Source organism: Silurus meridionalis, chromosome 27 (genome assembly GCF_014805685.1).
Source record: "Silurus meridionalis isolate SWU-2019-XX chromosome 27, ASM1480568v1, whole genome shotgun sequence".
NCBI classification, from domain to species: Eukaryota; Metazoa; Chordata; class Actinopteri; order Siluriformes; family Siluridae; genus Silurus; species Silurus meridionalis.
This window is the reverse complement of record NC_060910.1, coordinates 5,490,156-5,503,951: the sequence shown is the minus strand read 5'-3', so window position 1 is coordinate 5,503,951 and position 13,796 is coordinate 5,490,156. Positions and strand designations below refer to the sequence as shown.

The 13,796-nt window shown below is 38.7% G+C and overlaps 1 protein-coding gene across 2 annotated transcripts; it reads right to left on the bottom strand.

Annotated features, from left to right (window-relative positions):
• Window positions 1-118: 118 nt before the first annotated feature.
• On the bottom strand, window positions 119-12,624 carry LOC124380329. 2 transcript variants are annotated; one of them, XM_046841194.1, is made up of 14 exons: window positions 12,506-12,624; window positions 12,063-12,128; window positions 11,571-11,861; window positions 11,363-11,473; window positions 11,108-11,218; window positions 10,541-10,953; window positions 9,231-9,325; window positions 8,793-9,100; window positions 8,590-8,687; window positions 8,194-8,381; window positions 6,418-6,496; window positions 6,144-6,323; window positions 5,864-5,930; window positions 4,675-4,832 (listed from the first exon to the last, which is right to left on the bottom strand). In XM_046841194.1, the coding sequence occupies exons 3-14, from the start codon at window positions 11,839-11,841 to the stop codon at window positions 4,810-4,812; spliced, it is 1,944 nt and encodes a 647-aa protein (XP_046697150.1). In that variant the 5' UTR covers window positions 11,842-11,861; window positions 12,063-12,128; window positions 12,506-12,624; the 3' UTR covers window positions 4,675-4,809. The 2 variants fall into 2 exon arrangements, with proteins under 2 accessions (XP_046697149.1, XP_046697150.1); XM_046841193.1 differs by lacking the exons at window positions 5,864-5,930; window positions 6,144-6,323; window positions 6,418-6,496; ... (8 more) ...; window positions 12,063-12,128; window positions 12,506-12,624 and adding exons at window positions 119-401; window positions 484-609; window positions 804-938; ... (2 more) ...; window positions 1,575-3,295; window positions 5,142-5,410 and having other exon boundaries at window positions 4,543-4,832.
• Between the last annotated feature and the right edge of the window lie 1,172 nt (window positions 12,625-13,796).

Genomic DNA, 13,796 nt, shown 5'->3' with positions numbered 1-13,796 from the left:
AATTTTATCTTATTTTATCTTATTTTATCTTATTTTATCTTATTTTATCTTATCTTATCTTATCTTATCTATGAACTCTGGAACTATAATAATGAATGAACACACAAATATGCATACATATAAACACAATTTCCCTTTATTTAGTTTTTTATACACTATTTATACACAGAATTGACAAATCAAAAAGTCAAAATGTAAGAATGTTTGTGTAATGTTCTAGAAGGTATGATAAAGATGCCTGATTAATATCGTTTGTTGTCTGCTATATATATGCGGTTAAGAACTGATATCGTGTCATCCAGAAGCAGGCTAAAAATCTCATCGGCCAGTCGCATTTTCACAGTGATCTGGTCATTACGGTAATCCACCCACTTCTTCTCCTCATTATGAAGTTCTTGAATCTGCAAAAAAAAATCAATGCATGTTATATTGAGCAACATTTCTACTTTATAATGATAATGTATTAAAAATTGTTCAACAAACCAGGATGTAGTCCACTCTGTCCCTCTTAGCATACCAGAACTTGCACAGTGTTTGTAACATCTCCGTCATTTCCTGATCAGTTTGCTCCAAATTAAGCACTTTCTGTGCTTCCCTTTTCACTGCATTCTTGAGCAAATGTAGATATGTTTCACAATTAAGTGCATTTACATCAGCTGTATTTCAGAACCAATGCTGATATATATATATATATATATATATATATATATATATATATATATATATATATATATATATATATATTACCTGATGATCGTAATGATCTCTTGACAATACCAAACCTTTATTTCTTTATTTCTTACCTTCAAAAGTTTGACTGAAATTAAATTTGTTTGTAGAAGAGAGCTCTTATCCATGGATTTCTGAAAAGAACCAGTCGCTTCCGTTATATCAGCACCAATCTTGTGCAGAATATCAGACGCTAACTGGAAAAGGACCTGACGTGAATACAGAAAGAGAGGCAAATGCACACATGAACGTTCTACAGATTGTCATTGGTTTAATCAAAGCAGGCATTACTCACTTGCCTGTAGGTATTCTGGCTTTCATCTCCTACTAAGTAGTTTGGCGTTTCGCAAGATTCAAGTGCACTTCTGTTCGCCTGGCCACAGATAATCTCAACGGTTTTATCAACCAGCCTGTAAACAATTCCATGTTCATGAGGTTTGAGTCGTATTTGTGGAGGAGTTGCTGGATAAACCTGCTGCCACTTTTCCATGAGACGTGGTTTGTGAATTGGATTGGCAGCTTCTTGTTTCCTGAAATTCTGAGGTTAAAAGAAGAAACCATTGAGAATTATGTTAACTCAGGAAAAGAAGGACCAATGTTCAATTCTATTTAAGCGTAAAACTGATTGCTTACAATTTCCTTTGGTTTACCGTCATGTGTCGATTCTATTCCCTGTATATTTTTCAGAGCATCTGCAAAAATCTCCTCAGTTAATCTCTCTATCATCGCCTCAGAGTCTAGATGGCTTGTACAATCAATCTAAAATAGAACGTTTCACCATCACAAATGAGAACATTTTGCAAATTCAAATGATGACATCAAGTATTTCAGTGTTTCTGACTCACGTTTGATGGTGTTTGTTCACTGGATGTTGGAAAAGTTGATAACTTGTTGCCTGTGACTTCATGATTTTCACATGGCTCCTGCTGGAATGTCTGTTTTGGTGCTGATGAACCATGTCCATTTTGCCTCCTTTCCCCTGTCCTTGAGGGTTTATTTCCATTTACTCCATCTTGGTTATTGGGGGGATCCTCATCTGAGAATGAATCTTCATCCATGCCTGTATGTGTATAATTACAGTGCTCTGTATGCAAATGACAAATGTCCTCGGCTCTGACTAAGACCCCGCAGCTCTTCTCACATGTAAAATACTTAACGCCTCTGAATGTTCCATTGTGGTTTCCATTTGGAGTGTCAAGTGCGACGCCAGCCCAGAAGCCATCAGCAAAAGCAGTGTATCCCTTATATTTTAGAACCCCTGGCCTTGAGTTGTAGATAAGAACCCGGTCTCCAATGTTAAAGGAGAACAAAGGATCTTGGCTTTCATTACTGTCATCCAGAGGAAGCGAGTTGGTGTGTTCAGAATCTTCGTCTTCCTCACCCTCTTCTGCATAAGGATGCATTTGGAATGCATCTCCAGTGTTTGCATCATTATTAACATTGGTTTCACTTGGTCTCTCTGCATCTCTCTTCCAAGACAAGTCCACAGGAAGAGGAGGTATGTTCTCGCTATTAATGGAAGTGTCTTCAAGAAAGTCAGGTGGAGCTGGAATATCCTCCTCACTAGTCCATGTGATAATCTCAAAAGCAGGTGAAGGATGTGGTAAACTGTTGATGTCTAGACCTGATGCCACTCCTCCCCTAAGTGATGGTAGAAGATCAGCACTTCCATAGGACAACACCTCATCTACGGGAGAGAGAATCTCAGACAGGTTGGACTCGGTTGTCATTTGCTTTTCATTATGAAGAAGACAATAGGGATCGACTTTAGATTGTTCCGTAATGGAATAGTGGCAGATTGGAAGTGATTCTGGGATGACGGTAAACTTCTCAGCGTAGACTAAAGCAAAGGGGCCTGCTTCGCTTTTCTCTTCACTGTGAACATCTTTCTCTTCTTCAGACCAAACCAATCCTTCACTCTGAAGGGAAAACGGTTCGGATTTATCTTCGGCTTCTGAAAGGCTATCATCGCAGGAGAGGCTGTCAGGCCTTTTGATATCGCTACTTACCATGTGGACTGCATTTGTAACAAGTGGTTTATCTATGATTGGATCTTCTATGCTCTGCCACTTCAGATTTTCAGAGATCTCTGCTACTAAATCAATCTCATGTGTCTGACTATAAGCAGTGTTTGACTTCCTGGCCAATTCACAAACCTCATGGTTATTGTTGAATACCAAACTTTGTGACTGATCGCTGTTCTGCACATTAAAAGTCAGATTGTCTGTTATTACATTGCCATAATTTACAGCCATTTCAAATGAAGTGGAGTGTGGCTTCAATGTCTCTTGAAACCTCGCTTCAGTTTCTTCTACAGGTTTTTTGTGTATGTCTTCATCATCGTAGGGCAGGTCTTCCTCGATATCAGAGGACAAAAAGGAGACAATGGGGACAGATGTTCCACAACTTGGACGGTTGTGTTCCGATGTGAAACAATGCACGTCTTTTAGTGGTGTCTGATGGCCTTTTTCTCCTGAGTGTATTTCGGTGCTTTTCATTGGGCTTACCTTTGGATGAGGATCAATGTTATGTAAAGGGCTCTTGAGCTTTTTTGCAGGTTTAGGCTCTGTAAGGGCACATAAAACAAATAGATAACAGCTATTTATTTGTGAAAATGCAAATACAGTCTAAAAACAGGGAGAAATACAGGGGGAAAATAAATCGTATGATATTAAATATATATATATATATATATATATATATATATATATATATATATATATATATATATATATATATATATATATACTTGTTCAAATATTGATTTAACTTCTATTTTGCAACCCAAAATAAAAAGAATTTGAGATGAAAACCTTCAGTCATGAAAATCATCAACATGTTTAATTTTACCTTCTTGTTTTAATTGATGTAACTAATTTCATTATGAAGTGTTGTTTGGAAGCAACAGTTGTACAGAATGTCAATTTGCATTCACTGAATCTAAGGACCCAAACATTTTTCAGTTTGACAATGCCTATGTGAACAAAGCACGGCCTATTAATACATGGTTTGCAAAAGTTGGAATGGAAGAGACTTATTGTCCTTCACAGAGCCCTGAACTCAACCTCACTGAACACACTTTTGTCTCTTCACCAACATCAGTGTCTCTGTTTGTTAATGCCTGAATGTGAATAAATCGGCACAATCAGAGTCCAAATTCTAAACCATTACAGAAGAATGGACGAGGACAGAGGAGGAGGAAAACAGCACAGAGGAACTCAACATGAATTTAGTGATGACAGGTGAATGTGTGAAAGTTGTCCAAACTTTTGACCATATCATCTTTCAGTATATGTTCATAGATTTTAAAGTGTCTTTCCAATAAGATATGAAACACTAAGTCTGTGAAAGACACTGGAAGAAAAAACAGAGGAATAAATATCCATCAATGTCATCATGGTCTGTAAATACTCATATTGTTATGCTTGTTTGTATTTGTTAGTATTTTTGAATGAATGCATTTTCTAAATGTAGGCCACCAATATGTCAAGAATTGATTGCTGACAGCAGGTCAGTATATAACTAATGGCTGAATCATTCTGCCAAGAGCATGATTCAGCAGAAATGCTGGACATATGCTGTACATCAACCCTGAAAATTAATTACAGCCGCCTTAACAATAGTTTGCTTATCCAAAAGAACCAAAAAGGTACCAGATTTTTACTGTTGTGATTAAAATAAAAGAAAAACAAAAATAATGATTTTGTTAAAATTTTTGACCATATTTTACCAATATACAGTTTTAGCCCATGGGAAAACCAATAATTCGACTTGTTAGATCATTTAAAAGAGATCTTTAAAAACCTGACCCACCGTATCCATGAGGTTTAGGGTTTGTCTTTACAGTTTCTTGCTTATGTGGAGGTTTTCCATCCTCTTTCTTTACTTTTCTCTCTGACGTTTCACTGCCGTTGTTGGGGTATGGCTTGCTTCGATGACTGAATGCTGAGAAGCATTTTGGGTCGCTTGAATCTTTGGGCCCTGTTGTCTGTAGGATCTCCTGCTCTGTTCGAATATTACGCTCTCCCAAACTTCTCTTCCTCCCAAGACTCCATACCTCATCTGCTGTTAGAAGTCTCCTCAGGCTTGCTTTAGTAAGAAACCTGCGGACACAAAAAGAAAGTTTAGCTTTCACTTTGTTGACTTCGGGTCAGCCTAGGCCATATCCAGACGGCTTCATGTTGCAACAGGATCAGCTTCTCGGCACAAGAGCCACATAAAACCGCTTCATCATCCCACATGAAAGAGAGCATTGATCTTCTCAGAAATGCATTGCACTCTGGTGGAATCCCTGATGTCTTTTTTGTTTTTTCCACCAGTATTAGTTTTCAAGTCACATGCCTTCAGTATGGAATTATAAAGACACCCAGGCCTTGCATGCAAAAGAGAAAGAGTCTGATGCCTTTACCTACCCTGGCCTGTTCATGGCTGGCATAGTGGCATGATAGAGCCACAGAATCTAACAGATCGAGGTACATTAGCCTATCCTCCTTCAGGATCCCCAGTGAGAAACTGCAGCCACTCCCCAAATCACCACTTGCAGTCCCATCTTAGTGTGAGCTGGAAGAGCAGCATACAGCAGCCTGCATCTCTCTCTTCAGCCGTGCCCTCCTTTCCGTTTCAGTATCCTCTCTCTCTCTCTCTCTCTCTCTCTCTCTCTCTCTCTCTCTCTCTCTCTCTCTCTCTCTTGCACACACACTCACACACACACTCACACACAGTCTCTCTCCAATAATTCTGCCTCTCCCATCCATCCCCCCTCTGTATTCTCCCTCTCTTTCTCTTTGCTTCCCTCCATTACTTAGAGTAATTACTCTGAGTGCTGCATTGTAACAGTGATAGAGTACAGTGCACACCTAAGACAGCAAGATCGTGATATTCCCGTCCTGTGCTGCAGGCTTATGCATCAAAAAGAAAAAAAGAAAGAAAGAATTGCCTGGTGATGCGTGTCATGCTTCACAGCCCTGGTGTGTGCTAAATGCTGCACTGCAGTATTTCATAAATCCCTAAGAGGTTGCACGTCAAACTGGAGTGGACTTCAATGGCCACTGTAAAAAAAAATAAACTCTAAATAGCTCTCCTGTTTAACGCATGGCCGTGGAAGAGAACGGCGACACTTGCCTCCCCTGCTTACTTAGCGGCTTATCTTCGCCTCTGGCAGCTGGTATAATCCCAGGCTTTGTGATTAAACTCTTTCCCTCCTGCAGAAAAGAAGAAATAACACAGCATGATTATGAAGCGGCACCTGAGAACTGTGGAGAAATTATGGGGAAAATCTTGCTCTCCTTCCCAAATCCCTTCCCCCAGTACAGTGATAGTTCTTATGGCCTTTCACATGATGACAATTACTAATAGAGAGGCACTGGCTGAAGAGCAGGATGTGAGCTGAAGGCAGGGAGGCGCAGAGTAGTTACCGCCACTAAAGCTGTGTCTCCGAGCTTTGAATCAGTCTCAGTCATGGTCTGGTTTTCCAGCACTTGTCGAAAGTGAGTAGTTGACTTTTTGATGTCTGAGATGTCTCTGTGCTGGTAAAGCAGGAGACGACGCTGATGCCTCCCACATTTATATATACTGCGCCAGTGGTGGATCTCAGCCTGGTAATAAATGATATAGCAATAAGATATAAAAAAAAGTCATGCTATTACTTATCCAACATTTATGAAAAAATCTACAGTTAACTATTTTCACCTCATGATGTCTTAGTCTGCTTAGAACTTCTTCCTGCTTTTTCTTGATCTCAGTCTCCTCCTCTGATTCCTGAGCATTCCTGAAACATAAAATAACCCATATTATAAATCACTGGGCTGTGATTCAATAATGGATCTACAGCATGTTATGTACCCAGTAAAAATGATAAAGTATATAAATATGCAAGCTAAAGCAGAAGCATATGTTACAAGGCACATGTTAGCATGGCTGAATATGAAAAGTGGGTTTGTTGATGTTTGATTGAGCCTCTGGAAATTGTCCCAGACTTAACTTGTAGACAGTGGGCAAATACAATGGTTGTATTAATGGACAGTAATTGTTGTGGTGCTGGGAGCTCAGTGGTTAAAACATTGGGTTTCTGCTGAGAAGGTTGTGAGATGCTGCTACTGAGATGGATGAAAGTTGATCTGGATTAGGATGTACATGTATTAACTACCTGTGTCATATAGTTCATTTTAAAGTAAGGTGTAATGTACACAATATGGACAAAAGTATTGGGACACCTGTTTTTTTGGGATGGACTAGATAGATAGATAGATAGATAGATAGATAGATAGATAGGTAGATAGGTAGATAGATAGATAGATAGATAGATAGATAGATAGATAGATAGACAGACAGACAGACAGACAGACAGACAGACACAGACAGACACACAGACACACATACACTTCCAGTTGGTATTTTTCCTTTGTTTGACTAAGTTAACAGCAAAAGAGTGCTGCTGATTGTATATTTGGCATGTCCTGTTTCTCAACCCAACAGTGACACTTTCAGCCTTTCATTAACTCTGCAGGGTCTATAAATGTATATACCAGCACACACTACTATTCCATTACCCTCTTAGAGAGAATGAATCACAGCTCACAGTCAGGTATTCCCTTTGCACTTATGGATGAGGAAGAGTAAGGCTGACAAAATGTGCAACAAGTAACCTATATAACAGGTATACACTATATAGCCAGAAGGTCCCCCAGTGGTCTAGTGGTTAGGATGCGGCGCTCTCACCGCTGCGGCCCGGGTTTGATCCCCGTTCAGGGAACCAACCCCAGCCACTCTTAGTGCTGGTCCCAAGCCCGGATAAATGGGGAGGGTTGCGTTAGGAAGGGCATCCAGCGTAAAAACATGCCAAATCAAACATGCGGATGATCCGCTGTGGCGACCCCTAACAGGAGAAGCCGAAAGAAAGTTTTAGTTTTACACTATATAGCCAGAAGTCTTATAGGGACACCTGACATTTACAGCCATATGTGGTTATTGCCCAAACTCCTACACTTGAACTTGGAGACCCAAATCTGTTCAGCATGACAATGTTCCTTTGCTTAAAGCAGTGGTTAAGGCATTGGCCTAAGGATCTGAAGGGTATTGTTTTCAAATTTCATGCCCTTAACCCTATAGTTGTTCAGCTGTATTAATGAGATAAAATGTAAGTCGTCAAATGCTATACATTTAAATGTGAACACATTTGGGATGAACGGAATGCAAGATCCCTCAATATACATCAGTAGCTGACTGGCAATCAGCTGCGGCTGAATGAGCAAAGATCTCCACAAGCACACTCCAAAAACCAGTGGAACATCTTCTCAGCAGAGCGGATGCTATTATAACAGCAAATGGAGTTTTCAGAATAGGATGTTCAAAAAGCAAATATGTATCTTATGGTTAGGTGTGTACAAACTTTCCTTTGAACTATGAGTGTGAGTACAATTTTTTCACATATTTATTAAAAAAAGTTTACTATTGTAACACACTTACTTCTTACAGTGTTCCAACCATAAAAGCTCAGCCTGAGTTCTCTCCCACAATGCTTTCTCCCGGAGCCTGAGAAGGGCACTAAATTGGCGCGCCCTGAGCTCCTCTTCCCAGATAAACTGCTGACTCTGTGCCAGCGAGAGGTGGCACTGAAACTGTCCCTGACTGTACATACCGCTCATCTCACTCCACTGCACACAGCATGCAATACATGAAGTAGTATGAATGTGGGTTAAAATTACTGTATGTAGGCTATAATACAATCTGATGTTTTTGTAAACTCCACATTGCAAAAGATATCTAAACGATGCATAAATCATTATTTCTTTGATATCATTATAACTTAAACCAAGCACTGAATATATAACACCCTCTGACTGACCCAAATCTTAAATGTACCTTGCTTGTAGACTCACAGCTGTCATCTTGATCTGATGTGCACTCAATCATTCTTGGCTCACTCTGTAGTGCACACATCATTGGACATGCGTGCTCATCTACAACGCACATTCACAAATTCACTCATCTCTCATTCTCAGTCTTTATATCATTTCAAAGGAGTGGTGCTGGATTATTTGTTAGGTCCTGACCTAACCACTCACCTAGTTTTTTTTCTTTTTTATTAATAGACATACACTTTTCACTGTTTTTCTTCTTTTTCTTTATTTTGTCCATGTCCTGTTCATGTTTTCCAAGAGTGGGCCTTGTGTGAGATTCTTTATGACCACTGATGCCAAGTCTGACAGTCTCATTGTGCACACGTGTGTCCAGAGAAGCGATCGTCTTTCTGAGAGCCTCCACTCTAAGAGCCTTAGCTGAGATCATCAAAGAGCTTTTCACATCAGCCAGGTGCACCGGATTGTCGATCTTTGACCGGGCATCGGAAAACAGCTCCATCTGCAAAGGTCTGCTACAAAAACGGAAACACACAATAGAAGCGATTTGCTCTATGATTAACAATAATCATATAAACAAAAATATAAGAAAAAAAAACAATAAAAAAAACATTGGAACCTAATACTAGTGAATGCTGCCCTCACCTGGATGTATTTAAAATAGCATATTGTACATTGAGCTGCATTCCAAGAGTTTTGCTTCTACTTGCAAATAGTTCCTTGTCATCCGTTTTCCTTTTCTAAGAAAATAAATGATTTGAAAGACATCATCAGAGTCTTCTCAGAGGAAACACTTTCAGACTGATGTAATGCATAGAAAAATAATAAATAATTATCTACATACATATTTGCACCGAGTTAACGATGTGAGGCATCGATTTCAAAAAGTGTACTTCAGATTCAAGTTGGCATTTGCAAATAGATTGATTTCTCTTCACTAAACTGTTTCTCAAGCGCATTCTCTCAGCACCACTGCTGCTACTGTAAATGAATATAACGTATCGCAACACTACAGAGACTGAGGCCTGTCCTGAGAGTCCTATAGAATGTAGATTAACATGGCAGAGGTAGAGCTGTATCTATCTGGAGACAGAACAGGAAAAGAACATCTGGTTTTATTTACACTTTTTCTTTTCTTTTTTATTCCACTACAAAGGACTGTTTGTGAAAGGGCAATGCGTTAGAAGGCACTTCAGTAAATTGATGATTTGTTGTCTGTCTGAAGCGAAGAAATAAAAGTGAACTATCTGTTCCATATTGAATTGCAGCGCATCATATTTTCTCCATTGCATCGTATCGCATTGAATCGCATTGTGTTGAATCAATTGAAATCGACTCGCATCAGTAGCAGCTTTAAATGTATTTTTAATGTATCGTATTGTAGGCTTTGCATCGAGAGGCGAATCACATCGGCCTCAGTTATGGAGATGCATGCGTGCACACACACACACACACACACACACACACACACACACACACACACACACACACACACACACACACACAAGAGGAGACTCAGTTCATGAATTTTAAAATTGATCAGCACTGCTATTGAAACACTATACTATACTATATTGGAATACAAAACTGTCTTCTCCTTTTGAGAGGACAAGGGAATAAAAGAAAAGAAAAGAAAAAAGAAAAGAACAGAAAGGTAATTGAACTTTACATTAGATTTATGTTTCATTTGAAACAGCAGGTACCTGGACAACTACAGTTCAGTTCTTGTATTCATGAATAATTGAATAGTTATTTCAGATGCTGGATTCGACTCAGTGCTGTGAAGTGAAGTTGAAATGACAAAGTAGTAGAAAAAGTTATATTTTAATCACACATCACAGAGCTTAACGGAAGTCTAGGCAGATTTAATTGGACCAGTGCAGTGGAAATAATTGTTTGGATATTTGCAAAACTAAATTTCAGCACACTGACTCCAGACACACCTCAATACATACCCAAGCCTCTTGTGTCTGCTCTTTCCTGGTCCTGTGTAGAGCTTCTTTTTGCTTTTTCACTATGTCCTGCACACTCATTCTCTTCCTCTCCAGCTCAAATTCTGCTTTTCTCCTCATCTCCTGTTCCCTTCTCCTCCTCTCAAGGACTTTGTGATGCATGTATTCACGCACCTCTTGTGCCTTCTGTGCATGTGCTGTACTTTGTTTGGCAGGACCTTCGTTCTCTTTGCCTTTCACACACCATGGCCATGCAGAATTGCTTTTACCATAGCTACCAGCAAGGTTTGTTGCCTGGTTAGGAGGACAAATATTCTCACTCCCATTTGGCTCTTTGGGTCTTGGTTTTGAACCAGCCTGAGTCTTCACTGCTGCATTATTTTGGTAAACGTTTGGTGTGATTTTTTCTATGTGCTCTGTAAATTAAACACAAACCATGATGAAGATTTGCAAATCAATGTAAAGGATTATGATATATGTAATGTACATTTCAGGAAATAATTTCATGATATTTTTCATATGGTTTAAGTGCATTGTACCACAATAAGAGCAGTAAATTCTGCTGCATACTCTTGGTGTTGTCCTCCTGAGAGTCTGTGGTCCTGATGCTTTGAGAATCTAAGGCCTCCTTTACAAGCTTCTGGGCATCTCTCCATGCAGATATATATGTGTAATGTTGTTCTATATCATCGTGAAGGAAATGTTTAAAACCTTCTGTTATTGCAATTTTTAAACCTGAGATATCATGTTGCTGAAGCAGGTTTGTTGGTAGTTTATATTCCAATTTTATTGCGTTTCGAGGTTTTCCATTGACTTATTTCTTACGTTTGCAAGGAGCGGTCCCCCGGAGAGCTCGGTTCAGATGTTCTTTGCCTGAGGATGGGTTTATTTTGGTCTTCCATTGGGACACAGGTACACACATTCGTATTACTTCCCCTGGGCAAACAAATCATTTTACATATAACATTATAATTTCATTATCAAGATGTCAAGGATGCCCATATAGGCCTCTCTATCTAGATTCTTTACAGACCTTTGTTGCTCACTTTGCAGACTTTCCTGGTTACGCCTTCTTGACTTTTCTTATCAATCCTTGGACTTGAAGATATTGTTTCCAGCCTCTGCTGCTGGATCTTTGCTCTCAGACGCTCAAGAGCTTTAGACTTTGGAGAGCTCTTTTTCAGCAGCTCTATACGGTTGGCCCATGCCAGTGAGGTGACAGAGAGAACACTACTATGTGGGAATTGTTCAATATGAGCCTCAGCTTGATGGAGAGGAACTTCCTCTGACACATCTCTGTACATATTTTGAGGTGGCAGTTGATCTTTGTGTGAGATAAATAGAGAAGCAGTGGATGTATGAGACCCATGTGTCATCTCACAACCCATATTCCTAGGAATATTTTCATTGTATATATGAAAGATGTTTATTTTAATACTCAGTGAATTAGGCTTTTGCAACTTCTTATACCTAAACTTCTTTTATCTTTTATACATATACATATGAGTACAATACTTTGCATCACCTGAAACAAACACTTTCCAATGTATCTTCCAAACAAATCCACAACCCGAGAGGTATCCAAAAATGTCTGGAAGAAAAAAGGGTTCTAATAAATATGGAAGGAAGAATACAGAGATTAATATTACATCCAAAATGATCCAAATGCAACCAAGAGGATGCACAGAGCCGCTGAAAGCCGGAAAGGCAAATGATGAGCATAAACAGGTTTAATAGATCATTTTTAACCTCCAGACAGACCAATCCTTTTTTTTTTTTGCTGTGAGACTAAAGTGGAAAGGAACATCTGAAACTCATGTTCTCAGTGTAAAGAATATATTTGCATATATTTCACTTTGATACAAAAGTGCTGTATGTGCAATATATTACAGAAATATAATACATTCCAAGAGTATGAGTTAGTTACACACATTACCAAATTTGAAATCAAAGTAAGAGAAAAGTTACCTCAGAAGTGGTGGAAAAAACTTGAAGGAATACTACATTTCTGAAATCATTCAGAAAATACCTTACAGGGATTAAACTCCACCTTGCCTAATTCTGTAATAAGACTTGCTATTTGTCATGCACTCAATCTGTTAGAATGTTTGTCACGCGCTCTCTTGGTAACAGTGTCTTAGCGCAGAACGCTCACAGGAAGCACGTGCACATACACACAGTGCCTCACTGCCTTATTATCAACCTTCATAAAAGTGTTCGTTTTGAAATAAAAAGGTTTCTTCTGTAATGCATTACAATGTAAGTCTTGTGCGTGCCATGATTTCTGCATTCTATTTATTCTAAGCATAGTGAGAAATGAATTTATCACATCAATTCCCATAATTATTCCATTTCTGTTTTCAGCTTGTTCATAAATAGGTATGTAAACCCCATTATAAATCTGCAGTACACAAACCAGAGGCTTGAAATGCTTGCAGTGTGGACTGATGCAAGAGAAAAGCTAACTATGCTAAATATTTTCGGAGGAGGCTGCGTGCTGCTGTTTCTTTTGTCCAAGGAAGTCTTAATATAAAGTGTGGAAATGCTAATAATATCTCAAATTATTCATTTTCAGTATTAATTTTTGATGTTGGCAATAAATTTGAAGCTGACTCCATACATCTGGATAACATCTTTTAAATCTAAGTCAAACAGTCAAGCAGGAGCATCCCGAATGTGTACCGCATTCTCCATTGAAGTGGTTTTGCATTTTTATTATAAGACCTTGTCATTGTAAAGCCAATCTAGAGTCCTCAAGATGATGAATGAATGATATTGTAATGTGGCCAGAATATATATATATATATATATATATATATATATATATATATATATATATATATATATATATATATATATATATATAAACAGAGTGTTAAACAGAGATTAGCTTTGTTGGTGCAAAGTCAATCATCTGAAGACATCAAAAAGCTCATAGGGTCGCAGTAAAAGTGCCAACCACCCTATAGAACCACACACTCATATAACAGGAGACCATGCAGGAAAGACACCTTTAAAGGAAATGCGAAATGAAGAAGATATCCAGGCATATTCGCACTGCAAACATATTGGTTTTATTGTTTTTTGGAATAGTTGCTTATGAGCATTGCACTACAGGGTAACAGACAAAACAATCAAATATATTCAGTTCTCGTCTACTCAATCTAGCGAGCAGCAGTGGGTGTCTGCACACCAATCACACTGCGACTTTTCAATCTGCTCACCCACATACAAATACAAGTGTTTACAGGATCCATGC

Bases quoted from the DNA above. Each gene is read 5' to 3' on its own strand.
- LOC124380329 (XM_046841193.1), bottom strand. From the start codon at position 5,164: ATGCCAGCCATGAACAGGCCAGG. The intron at 4,833-5,141 runs GTAGGTAAAGGC...TTGTGTCCGCAG, and splicing joins CCAGCCATGAACAGGCCAGG to GTTTCTTACTAAAGCAAGCC. The intron at 1,268-1,362 runs GTAAGCAATCAG...TTTTAACCTCAG, and splicing joins ACGGTAAACCAAAGGAAATT to AATTTCAGGAAACAAGAAGC.